The sequence below is a fragment of the Rhinolophus ferrumequinum genome, chromosome 17, assembly GCF_004115265.2.
Source record: "Rhinolophus ferrumequinum isolate MPI-CBG mRhiFer1 chromosome 17, mRhiFer1_v1.p, whole genome shotgun sequence".
Taxonomy (NCBI): Eukaryota; Metazoa; Chordata; class Mammalia; order Chiroptera; family Rhinolophidae; genus Rhinolophus; species Rhinolophus ferrumequinum.
The window spans coordinates 9,268,619-9,287,652 of NC_046300.1; the positions used below are offsets into that span (position 1 = coordinate 9,268,619).

General features: G+C 51.2%; 1 protein-coding gene across 1 annotated transcript in view; it reads left to right on the forward strand.

Annotated features, from left to right (window-relative positions):
- FYCO1 (FYVE and coiled-coil domain autophagy adaptor 1) overlaps window positions 1-19,034 on the forward strand; it is a 73,978-nt gene extending 54,944 nt beyond the window's left edge. Inside the window, exons 16-19 of the mRNA XM_033131495.1 lie at window positions 7,651-7,746; window positions 11,278-11,488; window positions 16,855-16,964; window positions 18,865-19,034. Of these exons, the coding sequence (XP_032987386.1) occupies window positions 7,651-7,746; window positions 11,278-11,488; window positions 16,855-16,964; window positions 18,865-18,940 (493 nt within the window). The 3' untranslated portion in view covers window positions 18,941-19,034. The remainder of the gene's footprint in view (window positions 1-7,650; window positions 7,747-11,277; window positions 11,489-16,854; window positions 16,965-18,864) is intronic.

The window sequence follows — 19,034 nt, forward strand, 5'->3', positions numbered from 1 at the left end:
ACCTAAATGGGTCGTGACCCACAGTTTGAAAATCCACTTAAAAGAAAACTGCCCCTAATCATTGTCTTCGAGACGGCATCACGCACCCACGCACACTCTGACCTCCCCTGCCCACCTCACTCAGCTCCCCCTGCAGGGAGGGCCTCAGCCAGGACTGGCAAGGCTTTGGGGGACCTCCCCTGGGAACCATCTACTTGCAGGTGATCAGGGGTTGTCTGTCATGATGGTCAGAGAAGGGGGAGATGCAGGAAGAGAGGGAAAAATAGATGAGGGCATCTTGTATCCGACATGCATGAGGACTGAGAGAACCAACTACAGTTTTCAGAGCTCGTTCCTTCATACGTATTTCTCTTTTTTGTTTATGGTATTTGTACTTTGGATAAAGATAAGAGCAAATGAAATGAGGTAGGCCTGAGTGGCCTTGGGCCCGTCTCCGGTCCCCTAGACCCCTGCCTCTCCAGCTGTCAAGTGGGGTTTGGACTAATAGGTCTCTTGAGCTGCTTCTCGCACTAATGTGCTGTGATTCTGTTAGTCCCGGCGTGAGGGGTGGAGTCTGGAAGCCAGTGGTTAGAAGAGTAACAAGAAGGAGGTGAGCAGGGAGCAGCTCAGCGGTTGGGGCTGGGCCGGGGAGGAAGAGGAACAACAGTGAGAAGGCCACGGGCAGGGAGCTGCCCAGACCCAGCCCACCTCTTACCACGCTGGTGCGCTCTGTAGGATGCCTTCTCCAAGTCCTTTGAAACTCACAGCCTTTTCAAGCCGGTAGAACCTGGAATCCATATGGTTCCATCTCCCCCCATTTGAAGAAGAGAAAAGTGAAGTCTCAGAGGAGGAAAGGGCTTACCCAGGGTCACACAGTCCTAAAGCCAAGACTGGGACTACCTTGGAGTGACAAAAGAGCTATGCCAGCTCTCTGCCCTCTGGAGCCATAGTGAGCTCCAGCTAGAAGGAGCCCCGTGCTCAGGGCTAGTGGTGCTCAGCCCCCGAAGGGCAGGGTGTTTGTGAAGACAGGCTGTCCCACTTGTCACGGGCTGCTGTGGACCGCACACAGGCAGCCCTGGCCGGGCAGCTGGGCGCTAGTGAGTGTCTGATGACCTAGGCAGCCCTGGAGGCTCCTAGTAGCAGCCCCCCGCCACTCCCCTGACCCCCGCAGCAGTGCCCCGAGAGCAGACCCGCATCCAGTGGCCTCAGCACTCCAGCAGTAGACAGGCAACAAGGCCGAGGAGAGGGAGCTGCACGGTGGAGAGGGCAGCTGACGTCAAGCCTGGTGGTGAGCAGGCGTCACCTCCAGGCAGCCCGAATGAAGCCAGACCTCGAGCTTGGAGAATTCCCAAGAGGACAGAGGCCTCTCCCTGTGCGCTCTCTGTCGTCCAGCTCAGAGAGGCTTTGTAAATTGGCAGCAAATAGTTTGCTTTTGTGTCTGAGAAAATCCTGTTAGAGGCGAAGGTGGCTGCAGTCTGTCCTCAGGTATGGATCTGTGAACCCAGCGACTGCCTCTCCATGTGCGACTCAAGGTCTTCTTCCTTCTTCCCATGCACATTTCTTAGCAAGTAGCCTTAAGTCTCTTTGGTTCCTGCAGATGGCAGCGGCTGACGGCTGTGGCGCTGGTCCAGTATGGCAGGGAAAGCTCAGCTGGGTTTTGCGTTCCCTCCTGGTTGTGGGTCGCCATGCCAGGGGTAGGGTTATGGTGAGATTGTGTCTCAGTGCTTCCCACCCACTTATGGTGGTTTCCCTCTCGATTGCCCGGTGTGAAGGGGTCACTCTGCCAGTTGTTAGGGGGTTTTCAGGGGAGATTGTTCCATGTATAGCTGTAGGTTTGGCATGTCCGTGGGGGAGAGGTGAGTTACGCATCTTCTTACGACGCCTTCTTGAACCGGAACCTCCGCTTTTGTATTTCCGATGTCCCGGAAATAGTAGGTCCTGTGCTCACCTGAGCTCTGGGATTCAGGATCTGTTAATTGGCCGGGAAAGCTGCAGAGCGCTCGCCAGCATGGCCGTGGGCGTTCCACCAGTTTTTCAGCACAAGTCATGGCTCCACTCCAGGCGGATCCAGGAACTTGGTGCCCTCGTGGGTGTGGAGGTAGCGAGGAGGGCCGTCTGATCACCTGGTCTGGATGCCTCCTGTCAGCCCGCTGAGCTCACACTGCCAGGGTGTATGCTGAGACCGCCTTCCGGTGTGAAAATAAAGAAAGGACACCTCCTTCCTTTCTGCCTTCCTGTGTATAAAAAGCAAGAGGATGCCCATGGGGTACGCACCCCATAAACATGGGGACCACCATCGAGCCGTAGATTATTATGCCCAACGGCTAGCCCCTGTGGCGCAAGGCTGCCTCCCTTGCCTCAGAGCCGTTCCTGCTACTGTCCTTTGGGGTAAAGCCCCTGGAGAAACAGTCATGGAGTCCCAAACCGTAGGAGCCCTCCTGAATTCCTGTCCCACTTAACACCTTTCGGCCGGTCGTCCTACCCCTTACTTATGAAATCCTCTTACTAATTGCTCCCCATGTAATTCTCTCACCGTAATAACCTTCACCCGGCCATGCTTCTTCCCTCCTCCAAGGAGGAGACTCCTCATGACTGTTGGACGGACAGATCACTTCCTGACCCCCACCTCACCCACCCCGTGATGACTGCTAAGGAACTCCTTTGGAAACGCTGACTTCTCACGGTTCACTGATGGTTCTTATATAAAGGGTGGAGATGGTAAATGTGCTGGAGGGATATGCACTTGGAACTCATTTAGAAGTCAGGGGGCTGCACTTTGGCCTTTGGCCACCTCAGCCCAGCGGGCTGAATTGTACACTCTTTCTCAGTCCTTCATTTTCGCCAAGGGCAAGACTGCAAATATCTATACTGCCAGCAGGTGCGCCTGTGGAGTGACTCGTGACTTTGCAGTGCTGTGGGAACAGCGAGGCTTCCTTACCTCTAATGAGGGTAAATTAGCAATGTCTTTTAGGTCCATGACTTACTGCATGCTCTATGTCCACATGCCAGACTTGACTCCCCGGAGGCTAAAGGAAACCACCTCACTGACGTTTCTGCCAAGAACTGCTCTCAGAGAGGAACCAGTGACCAAACCTGTGTCATGGTCCAAAGGGATGTTTCCCCAAATTATGATCTAGAAAAGTTGGCTAGAGATGTGTAACAATTGGCCCCAGAAAAGGAAAGACAAAACTGGAAATGTAGTAACTGTTGGTCTGATACAAAGAGAGAACTCTGGTTTGGGCCAAATAAAAACCCAGTCCTGCCAGAGAACCTAAAATTCCCGTTGCTGACTACTATACATGCATTGAATCATTGGTCTGCTGATAAAAGGATAACTTTTATGAATCAGTACTGGTAAGCAAATATTAAAAAGGCCACAGACAGTGTCTGCTTTCCTTGCCCCACCTGCCCAAAATACAGTCGTGGGAAACCTGTCTGCACTGCCCCCAAATACTTTAAATTACCCAGTGGATCGAGATTTGGGAAATGGATTTCATCAGCTAACCCCATCTCATGGATAGAAATATGTTTTAGTCATAGTTTGTATGTTTTCTCACTGGATTGAAGCTTTCCCTTGTAAGCAGGGTACTGCCTCTTCTTTAGGGGCTAAATTCTGTGAGAAAAGATTATCCCACCTGGGGAACCCACCTTGAACTTCATAGTGAGCAGATAATTCATTTCATCCGTCAGGTGATTCGACAGGTCTCTGCTATTTGGAGGGTTTAACAACACTTTCACTGTGTTTGGCACCCTCCACCCTGAGGGCTAGTTGAACGCATTAATGGCTTTAGTAAGACTATTGGCACAATTTGTCGAGACCCTTCAAATACCCTGGCCAAAAGCACTGCCGTTAGTCCTTTTCAGTCTCAGGTCTGCCCCTTTTGGAACTCGTAAACTCTCACGCTTTGAGATAGTCACAGGATGCCCACAGCCCCTAGCTCCTGCCTCTTTTGATCCACACCCCCCAAAAAAGGAGATATACTTCAATATTGTAAAGGCCTTCTTGATTCTGTTGAAAGTAACCGTGCTTCAGTAGAACAATCTTTTCACAACGCACTGTCAGGAGCTGAAGACCTCCAGCATCACTCCTTGTAACCCAGAGATTCCGTCTGTCGGAGAAGACATCCCCAAAAGACTCTTCAACCTTGTTGGAAAGGCCCCTTTCGGGTACTATTAACTAACCCTCATGCCGCGGACTCCTGGGGTAGATTCTTGGCTTCATGAGTCACGTCTAAAGAAAGTGCCAAACCCTGACTGACCTGTACACTAACTGGTGTTACGAAAATAAAGATTTCCAGGAACTGAAGCAGATGACAGCTGAAGGAGACAGGTTCCCAAAGATGACTAGACCAGGCCTGTGTACCGTCTTTCCCTTGCTCGTTCTCATGTTTCCTTTGTCCTCTGTTTCTTGGGAAGTCAGTGCCCTTATCTGTGTTTCTCAATCCCTTAAAAAAGGGGGAAACCTTTCTGACTTGGATCTGTCACCAGAAGTTCTGATCTCTTCACGATGCTGGAGACCCCTTGGTCTTATCTGTAAGCAGTTTCTCTCTAGTCCCAAATGCTACTGCCATTACACCCAGCAGCCTGTGGATGTTACCTATCAGGGTAGGCCGTGATGACCAGCTGTTCCATACCTTGTTTCAGCCTTTCCCTGGTGTCACCATTCTAGCTCAGGTAAATCCTCCATCTTTGCCAATTGTATAGTCTTCACTCCCATACGTTCTTTTTCTTATCTCGGTGTGATGTGTCTCCCTAGGAGACCACCCAAAGGAGTTTGTGTCACCCAAGGGTTTTCAAACTGGTTTATACCTCTGCAAGGTTTTTATAAAAATCCCCTTTAGGAAGCGATGGCCTCTCAAAGAATGTCATGTTGATTCCTCCAACCCATAGCTTGAAAGGGTCAATCAGGAATTTCCAGCGAATGAATCTATTAATAACCAGGCCTTAGCTGGAGTCCTCTGTACTCCACCTGGTTTCATTTTTGTTTGTGGTGGACAGCATTTCCCGTAGACATATGAATACTTTAGATGTCTGGCAACTTGGGGGTCATTGTTTATTGGGACATTTAAGTATCCCTGTTAACATCCATAAACAATCAGAGGCCTCCCATTGGTCCGCTGCATTAGGTTTCTGTACCACCTGAAACGTAAATGGCATACATGACTCGTGGTTTCCTTCCACAGGGAGAGCTTTTCTCCCTTGGGTCAAAGTAAGTGCCAATAAATGCACGATCAGAAACCTCTTCCTAACATGGGAGAGCGAGCCGATTCCACAGGCAAAGTAATAGCAGTCCAAGAACGATCCATTGACTTATTGGCTAAAGTAGTTTTAGACAATCACACGGCCCTTGATTTATCTTCTTGCTGAACAGAGAGGTGCAGATACTACCTGTTGTACATTGATAAATACCTCGAGAGAGGTAGAAGTTCAGTTACACACCGGTTACAACATGGACAAGTACACTGGTAGTAACAAATTTCTCTTGACACTCCATGGTCTTTTGATCTATTTCGCTGGCTACCTTCAGGTTTGGGCTCCTGGTTTAGAACCATCATACAAACAGGACTTGTCAAAACACTTTTAACTCTGCTTTGCATAATTATTTTTAAGCTCTGTACCTGTTGCCTGTCAAAGCTTTGTAGAAACAGTATACCAAACAGGGTGATACAAGCTCCAACGCGTGTGACCTTGATACGTTGGGAAATGCCTGAGAGTTCTCCCTCCTACCCTCTGTGTTACTCAACCGGGGTCGGTTGCTGTGCACTTTCCCTCCGACGTGGGGCATGCAATCTGGAAAGGTCTCCCTGCCATCAAAGGACAAAACCACTCAAAGCGGAAAAGCCTGACTCTTCATCAGTGATGCTTTCGAGGAATGACCTTGATCAAAAGGGGGAAATGTGAAAATAAAGGAAGCCTCACTTAAAATGGACTCTGGAAGCCCTGAAGGGGGCGCTCTCACATGAAGCACTCATTGCAGGAAGAAGGAAGACGAGAATATTTCGACAAGGGAGGGCATTTTTCGTATAACAATTCCATCTGCTTTTTAAAAAGGAAGGAAGATCGCTCCCTGCTCCAGCAACAATGTGGTAACCACCGATCACAACCAGAGAACCCACCACAACCTCCACCTCTTGTTCTCCGCCAGTGAGCTTTTGTTCAACACAACCCTCCGCAATTTCCTCCTAGAACCTAATAAGAGCTGTCCTTGCTTTTGTCTCTTCGGACTGGCCTCTTGTTCACCATAGCTTGCTTTGTCCCAGATGGCAATTCTCTGCTCTTCCCGAATAAACTCCTTTTGCCGGTTATAAAATAAGTGACTAGCTTGTTTTTGAGGTTGACACCAGCAAGACCCCAGCTGTGTGTTCTTGCCTCAGATGGAGAGTTGGTGGGGTGGGGCCGATGTCCGCTTCCTGTGTCCTGTGCAGCCTAACCGGCCTGGGCCTGGGCTGACCTCGGGACACATTCAACAGTAGGCAGAGTGCGGGGAGGGCAGGACTGAGTCCCCGCAGCGCCTCAGAGGGCAGGGCGGGTGAGTGTGCCCTGGGGTGCGTGGGGGCAGTTTGGGGCATATTGGCCTCACCCCAGAGACATTTGGGGAGAGCTCTCTGAGAAGGGGGTGGTTCCTGCACCATTTCTGGGAAGAAGCCCTGCTGGGTGGGAGCATCATGAACACCTTCTGTGGAGAGGGGGGGAGGAATCATTTTTATTTTCTGGACCTAGGTTTCCCCTGGCAGAATTGAGGAGCAGAGCTGGTTGGGCTTGAGGTCCTTGAGTTCATATACGCCATTGGCCCAGCTGGGTGTGGGGCCCAGCAGTATGAGCCCTGATCTCGAGTCAAGGTGTCTGATTCTCGCCCTGCCTCTCAGGAACTTCCTGGGCCTCTGTGTCCCCATCAGTGAAGTGGGGGGACTGCAGTCTAGCAATGTGTTCAGTAGGAGCTAAAAATGTTCCATGGTCAAATAAATGTAGGAGTGCTGGAGTTAAAATTTATTAGATGTCTTTGCTGCAGGGCTTCTCAGAGCCTTGAATTTACTGCTTACGTCTGCTGTGACTTTCTGAGATTATGTGATACTCCCACATCAAACTCCCTCCCCCACCCCAGCATTGGTGTCCCACAGATCACATTTTGGGAACCATAGTACGTCTGTGCTGCCAGGTAGCTCTCATTGCTGATTCTCTGCACAGCTGACAGTGGGTCGTGAGAGAAAGAGGAGAGGTGGCCCAGATCGGCCCCCTCTGCCCATGGCTCTGTCCCATGGCTTCCCTCGCGGCCTACACTGTAGTCTGCCCCATCAGCTCCGGGGGCCTGTTCTTGTTCCCCAGAGATGGTCCACAGCGGGCTCCTTTGGTCGTGGACTGGCACTGAGAAGGCGGGCTCCGTGGGGCCGCCAGCTTGCCCTGTGGCTGTAGCCCTCTGCTGGTGGGGGGTGTGGGGTGGTGCATTGGCGTCATGGTCACCCCTCCCCACCCCTGGGAAGACGGCAGGGAAATCACTGCAGCCCTGTTGTCTTCTCCCCGTCCTATGTCCCGCTGCCCAGAGAGCTGCCAGGCCTCGGTCATGGCTGCTGGGATTGCAGGATTTCCCATGCGTTCTGAGGTTACATGACTTCAGTACACGGGACCCTATGTGCTGATAGCTAAATGGATGTTCTCTTGTCTGTGACATTTCAGGGACTCCACGTCAAACTCGCTAACCCCTGAGGACACTGAAGATATGCCCCTGGGGCAGGATGCTGAAATCTGCTTGCTGAAGTCCGGAGAACTGATGTAAGTGCCAGGTCCCTGAGTGGGACTTCCCAGGGTGGATTTGGGGCGCAGGAGCCAAGGAGGAGCGGGGCCTGGCCTGCCCAGTGCCAGAGCCGGAAAGCACCCCAGGGGTGGCTCAGACTTGGCACCGGTAGGGGCTTTTTTTTTTTTTTTTTAGATATAACTTATATACAGTAAAATTCCCCCTTTTTAGTGTATAATGCTTGGACTTTGACAAATAATACAGTGTAAGCACTAGTCGTCCTGCTGGGCCCCACACCCAGCTCAGCCAGCAGCATATACAGTCTCAAGGACCTCAAAGCCCAACTAGCACCCCCAGTTCTGCCGCAGGGGAAACGTAGGCCCAGAAAAGAAAAATGATTTGCTCCCATGTGACCATTCATGCTGCCGATACAGACCAGTTCCATCACCCCCAAAAGTTCCCCGTGCCCCTTTATAGTCATCCTGCTCTCAGCCCTATACCTGATTTTCTTTTTTGAAAATAACTCCGTTTTATTACGAAAATGTACCGTAAAAACAATACATTTTCATTGTAGAAAATGAGGAAAGTAGAGAGAAGCAAATCTCATTGGTATATAGCCTTCCGGTCTTTTAATACATATATACCTAATTTTTTAACATAAACATCTTATTGTGCAGTCTTTTTAAACTTCATAGTGCACGGGTGTTTTCCCATACATCCTTTTTCTCCAGTGTTCTGTCCAGCGGCTGCATTATAGTCATTGAATAGATTCCATCACTCATCACAGGTACTTACTCAGCACAGGTACTGTTCTAAGTTCTTTGAGTACATCGGTGAAGAAAATGGAAAAAGGTCCCTGCCCTCATGTTCAGTTTATAGTCCAGTAGGGGCTGACAAACAATAAACATGAATAAATCAGTAAATTATATCGTATTTTACAAGGTGGTACTTGCTATGGAAAAGAAACAAAGAATAAGAATAAGAAGGGAGGGGAATTCGCAATTTTAAATAGTGACACTAAGAAGGTAAGGCTTGAAGTAGTTGCCATGTAGATATATAAGGGAACAGCATTTAGGCCGAGGGAACAGTCAGTGCAAAGTCCCTGGGGCAGGATGGTGCCTGGCATGTCCAAGGAACCAGGAAAGGGCCAGGGTGGCTGAAGCAGAGAGAGCAAGGGAGACCTTGTCAGAGAGGGAATGGGGTCCACGTCGCACCAGACCTCGCTGGCCATTGTGAGGACTTTGGTTTTTAATCTAAGGGAAATGGGAGCCCCAAAACGAGGTTTGGAATAGAAGAGTGACTTTAATTTACACCTGATTGCTCTGGTTGCCTGTGGAGAGTGTCTATGGAGGGACAAGGGCAGAAGCAGGAAGGCCAGTAGAATTCACACGTACGGTGTGAGTCTTGTAGACTGTAGGCTTCTTTCATTTAAGATTATATTTGAGCAGAGAGGGCAAACCCTTGATTTGTTTTTATTAGTATCTCCTCCAAGGAGACTGAGTGTGTCCTCTGACTGACCAGATAGTGTCAGGAAATGGTAAAAAGAGTAAAGACACAACCCAAATAATGATGCAAGGGGAGGATTCTGGAACATAAAATTATAACATGACCCAGCAGTGACGGGCCGTTCTGCCAGAGTGAGTGACTGCGTATGTGGTAACATTTCATGTTACAACAAACACCTCTTTTCCTCAGCAAACCCCTCCGTCTACTCGCAGAGTCTTAAAAACTGTAAATACTGGACAAGACCTTTTGTACCATATTAGAAATAAAGCACAACACACAGAATAATGTTGCATGGAATTAAATTTTCCCCAAGGTGGATGACTTAGAGTCCTTCTTCAGAGCATTTGGATCTTTTCATCATGGATTAGTCTCGTTACCATAGCTTTGGGTAGTATTTCCATCCCTCCCCACAGCTTTGGAGGCAGACAGAATGCACAGCACCACCACTTACTTGCTGTGCTGTCTTGGACAAGTTAGCTAACCTCTCTGAGCTTTGGTTTCCACCCCTGTGTTAAAGCGGACAGTAATATGTTTTCTCCATGAAAGGCAGTTTGGTGTAGTAGAAAGGTAATGAATGGCTTTGGATCAGATCTGTGTGGACATGGATCAAGTTTCTTAATCTTTTCCACGTGAACTTCTTCCCGCACAAAATGCAAGCATGATGTTTCCTCATGTAGCTGTTGTGATAACACATGACGCCGGTGAGCAGAGGGGCTTGGCACATGGTGGCCGCCACTGTCCCGTTTCATAGCTGGGGAGATGAGACTGGCCCAAGGCCACAGCACTGCTACGTTGTAGCCCCGAGCTATCATGCTGCCTGTGTAGTTGCACGTGCCGGAGGGAGTGCCACTCGGGCGAGAAGGGCAGTGTCAGGGAGACTTCCCTGTTCGGGTCAAGTTCATCCTCTCATGTAATATTCACACCAGTCAGGAGGCAGGCATGGCTGGCCCTGTTTGCAGATGAGGAGAGTGAGGCCTAAGAGAAGGGAAGCCCTGCGGCAGGTAAGCAGGGAGGCAGGTACCAGAACCCAGGTCCCTGTGGCTCCACATCTCATGCTCCACATCTGGGTCCTACAGAAGGCCCCGCAGCAGAGGAATCACTAACCCCTTTGACCTGATGGGAGAAGCTCTGACATACTTAGTGAGAGTTAGAACCAGGGACACAGCCCCCAGAAGCCTTTCTCCCCGAGGCCATCGTACCAGCCCTGCCTTAAAAAGAATCTGGTGTGTTGCATTTAGGAAAAGTCAGGGTGCCCACTTGGAATCTTGCAACAGGCCCCCAGATTTTACTGAGAAGAGGGACCACCAAAAAGGCAGGAGGTTTCTAATAATGGTTATGCTTTCTGCTGGTGCTAATTACATAATTCTGCTGGGTGAGGGGCAGGGAATTAGAACGAGAAGGGTCAACTGAGCCTCGGGCAGGGAGAGCTACAGACAGCTGTGGCCTCTGCACTCGCTCCCTGGCCCTGAAGGGCATGGAGCAGCTCAGGATTAGGGTTTCCAGGCGGGAATTCCCGCACGTTCTCAGGAAGTTTTTTCGCTTTCCCGTTCCCGAATCCCGAGATACAAACTGTTTTCTGCTATCCACGATGAATCGTTTCTACAAAGTGAAGGCCGATACTAACAACTACCTGGGTTCAAGGAGCTGATTTTCCCAATTTTCCGACCAACTTTTCTCAGGATTTGGGAACAGAAAATTGGAAAAAATTCCCGAGAATGGGCGGGAATTCTCGCCCGGAAACCCTACTCTGGATGTTCTCCCAGTTCCAGCGGACTTGCAGCTACCACAGCAGCTCCATGCAGGCAAGGACTGTCGTCTGTATCTTTCACCCATGTCCCTAGAACCATGCCAGGCCGTAGTAAGGTGCTCAGGAAACGTCTGTTGACGTGAGCTGCACATCAGGTTTTTTCCCATAATGAAGCGTGTTGGGCGAGGTTACCCAGGTCTTATCATCCCGAGAGCCTCCGGGGTCTCTGGCCACCTCTAAGCCACACACAATGTGACCAGCAAACTGCCAACACTTAGCCCACTTTGATCAGGTCGTCTCTGCACTTGGTTTTCAGGATCAGATTACCCCTCACAGTGGAAGAGATCACCAACTTCGGAGAGGGCGGCAGGGAGCTGTTCGTGAGGTCCGGCACCTACAGCCTCATCACCATCACCGTGGCCGAGGCCGGCCTCACCATCAGCTGGGCCTTCTCCTCTGACCCCAAGAGTATCTCCTTCAGTGTGGTCTTCCAGGAGGCGGAGGACACACCGCTGGAGCAGTGTAAGGTAAGGCTGGGCCCTGCCAGCGGGCCCTGCCTCCACGTCAGGCCTGGGCAGGCCTTCCCAGGAATGTTCTAGGCCCCAGCTGTGAGGGGCGCGGAGAGAAGCCAGGGTGGGAGAGCCTCTGGGCTGTGTGTCACAGAGCAGGTAGAGCACCTGGCCTTGTCCAGCTTGGGGAAGGCGAGACCGGAAGTCCAGGAGAGCTGTCTGTAAATGTCTGAAGGTCGCTCCTTTGTCAGGCAGCTGTAGTCTGACCTTGGGATAGATCAGTGGCTGAAAGTTAGAGGAACACAGAAGTATAACTCAGTGTAAGGGTCATTTTTAACAGAGCTGTGCAGAGCAAGAATGGGTCACTGTGGGAGGTGGTGACCGAGATCTCTGCTTCTGGCTATTTGCTTCAGATGTTCAGGCTCTCACCTCAAAAACGTCAAAAAGAGACACATAGCTGTTGTGTCACTTGGGTTATTGGGCTTGAAATCTTGGTGGCAGATACCAATTCATAAACCCCTAAGACATTGTGAATTTGAAATGTTGATCATAGTTCTCAGCCTGGGCTGCACATCAGAAACACCTGGGGAGTTTGTTGGACCCCCTCCCCCCACTCCCAAGGCCAGGTCCCAGACACTAAATCAGAATCTCTAGGATTCATGCCAGGCACATAATAAGGTGCCCGTGAGCAGCTGAGGCTGAGGACGACGGGGCTAGATTGAGGGTGGAAAGTCAGAGGAGAGGGTGGGTGGAATCCGGAGCCAGGATGGTGCGCAGGCCGAGGAGGCTGATGAGTGTGGGGCGAGGGGGTGGGGGCGGGGCCCTATTCCTGCATCGCAGGGAGAGGCTGCAGGGGCAGCGGAGGGAGAGCTGGTCGGGGTGGAAACACGCGTTCCATTCGATCCCTCTGAGTGGTGGAAGGAATGGTGAGGACAGACATGCTGGACAGGAGCTTAGGGTGGGTCCTACGCTGTAAATACAGTTGCGACAGTCGCCACTTTTCAAGAATGACAAGAATCGCGACGGAGAAGAGCAATTTGAAGCCACGTATAACAAGACTTCTGTGGCGTCTTTGTGATAATTCCCATTCGTCCCTCATGCATGTGGCCCACTGGGTGCCCTGAGGGGCTCGGGGTGGGACGACCCAGAGCTGCAGGAGAGCCAGGCTGGGCCCGGTGGGACAGTCTGCTGCTCCTGCTGCCGCGTCCCCGCGGAGGCACGTCTGTCTGTCCACTGCGGTTTGCTCTCCGGCCTTCCCTGCCCTATGGGGACCTGCTCATCGTAGGGATTGCTTTGCTATTTCCGTCCTCTTCAGATTCGCTCCTTAAATGTCAGTCTATCCCCCTGAGGTGGCCTGAGTCTCATGTTCGTTCTCCTTTGAACAAGCCTCTGCCCTCTCCTCTCAGGAGCTGACAGCTGCACCCCCTGCGTAGCTCTGGAGCCCTTTCTCCCTGAGAGGTTGCCAACCTCCAGCCTGGGGGTCCTGGCAGGCCTGAGAGTGGCCTCAGGGATGGCAGGAGAGTGGGGAGGGTGGCATCTCACTTGGGGGCAGGTCTCTGTCCCCGTTACGGGTGAGAAAACAGATGCAGAGTGACGTGCCTGTGTGCTTGTCAGCTCTGCGCTGACAAACCGCTGCGCGGCCAAGGACGCCCACCAGCCCCTTTGCTGTTTGCCCTCATGTTCCCAAGGCCTACCAGGCGCCTAGCGCTGCGTCTGCCCAGATTAGTGGCGTTTGGCAGGAAGGAGGGAGGTGACGAAGCCAGGCATCCAGGCCTTTGCCATTCCACCTGCCCACACGAGGCTGGGCTGTGGGCCTCTCCCCACCTCGGTCACTCACCCGCCAAATCCGTATGGCTCGGGAGACCGTGTGGTTCCTGGAGCAGCAGTCCTCATGTCTGGCTTCCAGGTAGCTTTCTGGGGGCTCTGACTCCCGTTGTCTTTCCCACAGTGGACGCCAGGGGGCAGGAGCAGCCCATCTGTAGGGCGAGCCAGCCTGGTGCCCAGGTGTTCCTCTGTCACCAGCCCACTGTGAGCAGTGGTGGTTGTTTCTGCGTGAGGTCCTCCAAACAGGGCACCTGTTTGCAGGCACACGTCCCCAGCATCTGTCCCGGAGACGCCCCAGGGGACCCCTGAGCAGCCTGAGTCTTACAGGAAACACCGGGATGCAGTGCACTTTGTGGCACTTAAGCTTCGTGAGGCTGGAGGTGCAAAGGTGGGGCTGTGCTGGGCACTCGCCGTCTGCTCGCGGCCACTCACTGAGCTTGTGCTGTAGTGTAAACTGGGCTCTGTGGGGCCCACAGAGGGGTAGAGAGAGAGGGAATCTGTCCTTGAGGAGCTCGCGGTGTGATCAGAGCGAGCCCCTAGGAAATAGACTGCTGGGATTTCTGGTGGTGAGTGTCGTGATCGGTGGGTGGGCACTGTCGGGTACCAAGAAGGGCAGCTAACCCAGCCTGGGACCAGCGATCAGGGCAGGTGGTCCCTGGGCCAAACCAGGAGAGTCCTGGGTGGGTGGGGGGAGACCTGGGTTCGAGCAGCATCTAGGCAGAAGGAGCAGCATGGCAGAAGGCCAGCCCCATCTCTGGTGGCACTTGGTAGACACCCCCCACCCTGGGCCCCCCCACCCTGGGCCCCCCACCGTCTCCAGAGTGACGTCTTCCATGAAGGACATGCCTTGACACTGACGTGAGAGATTGTGAATTTGGGAAGGCACTTGATAAGAGAGACAGTAAATCAACGACTTGAGCTACCTGTGTGCAAACTGCTGGGGACAATCAGAACGGGACACGGACCCTGCTCTCTGTCTGGGCAGAGGACCCACGTTTGGCCAGAGAAACTCGCGGCCACAGAGGGCATAAGGAGGAGCCAGGGCTGGGAGCAAGGACCTTTGACTTTTTATTTTTTAAACCGCTTTATTGAGATACAATTCACATACCATATAATTCACGCATTTAAAATGTACAATTCATTGGATTTTTTTTTTTTTTTTTTTTTTTTTTAGTATATCCACAAAGTTGTGCAACTGTCACCATTATCTACTTTTAGATCACTTGTATCATCCCAAAGAGAACTCTGGACCCATTAGCAGTTACTCCCCAACCTGCAGCCCAGCAACCACCAACCTGCTTTCTGTGTTTATGGACTTACCTATTCTGCACATTTCATGTCCATGGAATCATACAATATGTGGCCTTTGTCACGGGCTTCTTCCACTTAGCATAGAGCCCTTGTTTAGTATAATACCAGGGCCTGAAGCCACTAGAGCCCGAAGAGAGAGAGCACTTAAACAAGCTTGGCCTTTTTGCAGAGACATCTTGTAAATCAGGGAGGGCGTGGTCACTGGAGGCCAATGGGAGACGTCCCCAGAGTTCATACAGTGGAGTCCTGTCTCTCGGTTTATGCCAGTCATCTTCCTATCACGTCAGCTGCGTGAGCTTTCACACCAGAGCCTGTATTAATCTCCACTAGAGATTCGTTTATTTATTTAAAAATAACGAGAGAATTTTACAGATTTTGACCATGGTAGAAAAACAGCAGTTGGAATGCATGAAAACTAGAGTAGGATGTTTGAAAGAAATGAAGAGTATTGTTTTAAATGTAGCCTCTTCCAAGGACCTGCCTTAATGAGCTCTTGGTTGTTGCTTTGTAATCAAGGCAGTGACTGTGAAGGTAGGAGGTGCAGGGCGCACAGGTGTCTGTGTGTAAACAGCAAGCCTTCCTCCCAGCAGCGCTTCCTGCCTGTGCTTGCTGGAGAGTGTTAGGCCGGGCTCACAAGTTTTAGGTCATGGACCACAGAAACAGACCCAACCATTCGGCCTCCCCCTATCCTCAGTCCCTGGTGGAATTAGAATATTATAGATCAGTAATGCAACTTAATGAGATAACGTGCAGAGTGGCTGCCACAGAGCCCCCACACAGAAGGGTCTTATGCATCTTTGTCCCCTCCAGGCTTACCTTGGGCCCGTCCTACTCCCTCCCCACCACCAGCTTCCAGCCAGAGCAAATGTACTGCAGTGTCTGGAACACAGTGTGTGCGCCTTTCCTCCCATGCCGTTGGTATCTCCCTTTTGATTTCTCTTAGACCCATGTGTTATTTAGAAGTGATTTTATTTCCAAACATTGGGGGGTTTTCCAGAGATCTGCTATTTATTCTAACTTAATTCCATTGTCAGAAAACACACTTTGTATGACATGAATCCTATTAAATGTAAGTAGTAGTTTTGTTTTGTTTTTTTTAACAGCTTAGAGTATGACGTACCTGATGAATGTTCCAAGTGCACTTGAAAAGAACGTGTGTTCTGCTGCCATTGGGTTAAATGTTCTGTAAATATCAATTAGATCAAGTTAGTCGCTAGTGTTGTTCAAGTCTTCTGTTTCCTTATTGAGTTCCTGTCTACTTATTCCCTCAATTATTGAGAGACATCGAAATATCCAACTATAATAATTGAATTTATTCTGTTCCTCCTGTAATTCTAGTACTTTTTTGCTTCATGTGTTTTGAAACTCTGTCATCAAGAGCATAAATGTGTAGGATTATTATGTCATCTTTATCATTATGAAAATTATCCGTGGTTATTTTCTCTGATATAAAATCTACTTTGACATTCATATAGTCAATCCAGCTTTGTTTTGACTAGTGTTTCATGGTATGTCTCTTTACCTCCTTGTACTTTTAACCTATTTGTATCTGTATAGTTCAGTTGCATTTCTTGTAGGCATGATGGGGCTGGGTCTTGCTTTTATCCAACCTGATAATCTCTGCCTTTTAATTGGGATGCTTAGACCATTTACATTTAATGTGACTATTAATAAGGTTAAGTTTGAGTATATCATCTCACTATTTGGTTTTTATTTGTCCCATCTGGTGGTGGTTCCCTTTTCCTCTCAAAGCAGTGAGCTAGGGCAGTTGTAAGGCTCACCTGTTTTCTCAGCAATCACTGTCCTTCACGGCCTGATGTCCAGTGTCTTGAAAACTGTTGTTTTGTATAAAACTAGGGCCAACGGGAGACGGCCAGACAGATGGATTTCACCTGAAGCCGGAAAGGGACTGCTTCTCCAGATGGTGGGCGTTCTGGCACTGGCCATGGTCATAGGAGGCTGGGGCCGTGTTCCTTTGGGCTGCTCACCAGTTCCTGTGAATTCTGGATGGGATTCACACCTACAGCTTGTCCCCTACCACGAGTATCAGCAAATCCCAGGGCATGTGGAAGGCGTTCCACCACTCCCAGGGGCTGATCCCAGCCCCCAACCCAGCGCAACTTGAACTTCAGACAGGACATCCAGCCTCCCTGGGCCTCGTTTTCCTCCCCCAAAATAAAGGGTCTGCCCAGAGGATCCCTGGGGCCCTTTCAGCCTCTGATGCACTTTCATATCCGCTTTCCTCCCAGGTACTCATTCCCACCACCCGGTGCAATTCCCACAAGGAGAACATCCAGGGCCAGCTCAAGGCCCGCACACCAGGCATCTACATGCTCATCTTCGACAACACCTTCTCCAGGTAGGGCCCTGATCCATCAGCAGCCAAATCTACTACCTGCCACCTGACCTCAAGAAAGACGTGGACAGTGAAAGTAGACGATCTAACTGTCAGTAATTTATTACTAATCGTTCTTTGATGTTAGACCCCTGTACTACAGTGTTCTGATGTGTGTGACCGATTGTATAACACACAAGCTGATCCTTACAGTCTGACCCCACGTCGGGCGTGTTTTCGGCCCTCTACTCTTCCTGACTCACTGAAGCCCCACCAGTCCTCAAGTGGTAGGGGCCATCTTTGTCCTCATGTTACTGCTGAGGGACTGAGGACCAGAGGGGTAAAAGAGTGACACTCCCAAGTCACACCGCTAGTGATGGAGCCAGATTTGAACAGAGTGGCCCAGTTCCAGACTTTGGACTCAACGGGCATGCTCTCCTGCCTCTCTCTGATGTTCAGGTTCCCACTGCCCAGCCCAAAGAAGGCTCAGGAAATACAGTGGGAAGGTTGGACGGATGGATGGATGACATGAGATGAACAGGACTGGAACTGTGAGGCAGAGGCCCTGGGCCTTCTTGTCGTGGGGGCAGGAGCATTGTGTGGCATCTCTGGGAAGCACTGTGTCAAAGCACCTGACACAGGTCCAGGATGCAGAGCTGGGGGTGGGGGGAGGCTGAGCTACAGGGAGGTCAGGCTGGAGGGGCTGCCAGGGGAGCAAGTGGGAGAGGACCAACGTTGGTTGAGCATCTACCCTGAGCCGGGGCTCGTGGAGACAAGAGACAGGGGAGCTTAAGGTTGCTGGCACCTGTCCCTGCAGCATAAGACCTCACTTGGGGCTGCCTGATCAGGCTTTTTACGAGACGCATCCTCTCTGAGTAGGGGCCCCAAGCTAATGGCCACGTCCCCATATATGGGCAGCTTTCCCAATTCACTTGGCTTTTAGCAGAATAACTTCACAGAACACTCTCGGGGAAGACGGTGCCAACCCCTCACCAGCTCCAGGCCTTGAACTCCCAGGGCTTATGGCCAAAGGCATCTCCCAGAGAGGGCTGAGAAGGAGCTTCCCACCTTGGCCCTCTCCTGCCCCTGCCCTACACACCCCACGAATATGACACCCCTTGAATTAGCAGGACTCGTGGGCGCAGGCCCAGCATGTCCCGAGAGCTGCCTCAGAGACCTCCCTAGGATGCGTGGGGCAGCCAGGCTCAGGCTCCGCTCCTCTCTCTGTGGGTCCTGTTTAAGCCCCAGTTCCCTCTGAGTGGCAGCGATCATTGTCATTACTCACTGAGCCTCACTGCGGCTTGACAAAGAGGCTCAGGAGAGTCATGTTGAGGACAGATCGTAGTCCCAAGCCGGGTCCCAGTTGTCACTAGAGGTGGCCATGGTGCTGTGATAAACTCTGGCCTTAGCCCATTGAGGCCTTAGCCCTTTGAGGCCCTAGTCCAAAGGTGGATGGCAAAGCAGGTTTAGGTGTCCAGTCAGAATGAAATCCATACTCACCTCCACCAGCTATGGCCTCTCAACGCCTGCTCTGTCCACTTATCCCCGTGCAGGACAGACCACCCAGGCCCCTGAGACCCCCAGGCCTTTTCAGAGCAGCAAAGAAAGGGAGCGGTTTACAGCATCGGACCGAGTGGGCGTTTCTGCACCCAAGCCCCAGGAAAGTCCGTGGTGATGTCCCAGGATCCCCCGATTCTTTGCGGGGAGGGAACTCTGCTGGGCAGACAGGAAATGGGGGGATGGGCCTGGAAGAGTCCACGCACTCAGAGGTCCTGGCCTGCGAGCAGAGCTCTCCCCACTGTCCCCCGTGCCAGCCGCCACACCCACAAGGTCACTGCAGCCACCGCAGAGGCCCCAACAGCAGCCTCTGACCTCCTTGCGGCTCTTGGAGTAACACCCTCCTTTCCCATTTCTGTTTCCTCAGGTTTGTCTCCAAGAAAGTATTTTATCACTTGACAGTTGACCGGCCTGTGATCTACGATGGAAGTGATTTCCCGTAGCCTCAAGCACCTGGACTTGCCTAGTTTCACTTTATCCACAGGAAACACTACTCTCCCTCACCTGTCACATAAAACACTAAAAACAAAACAAAAC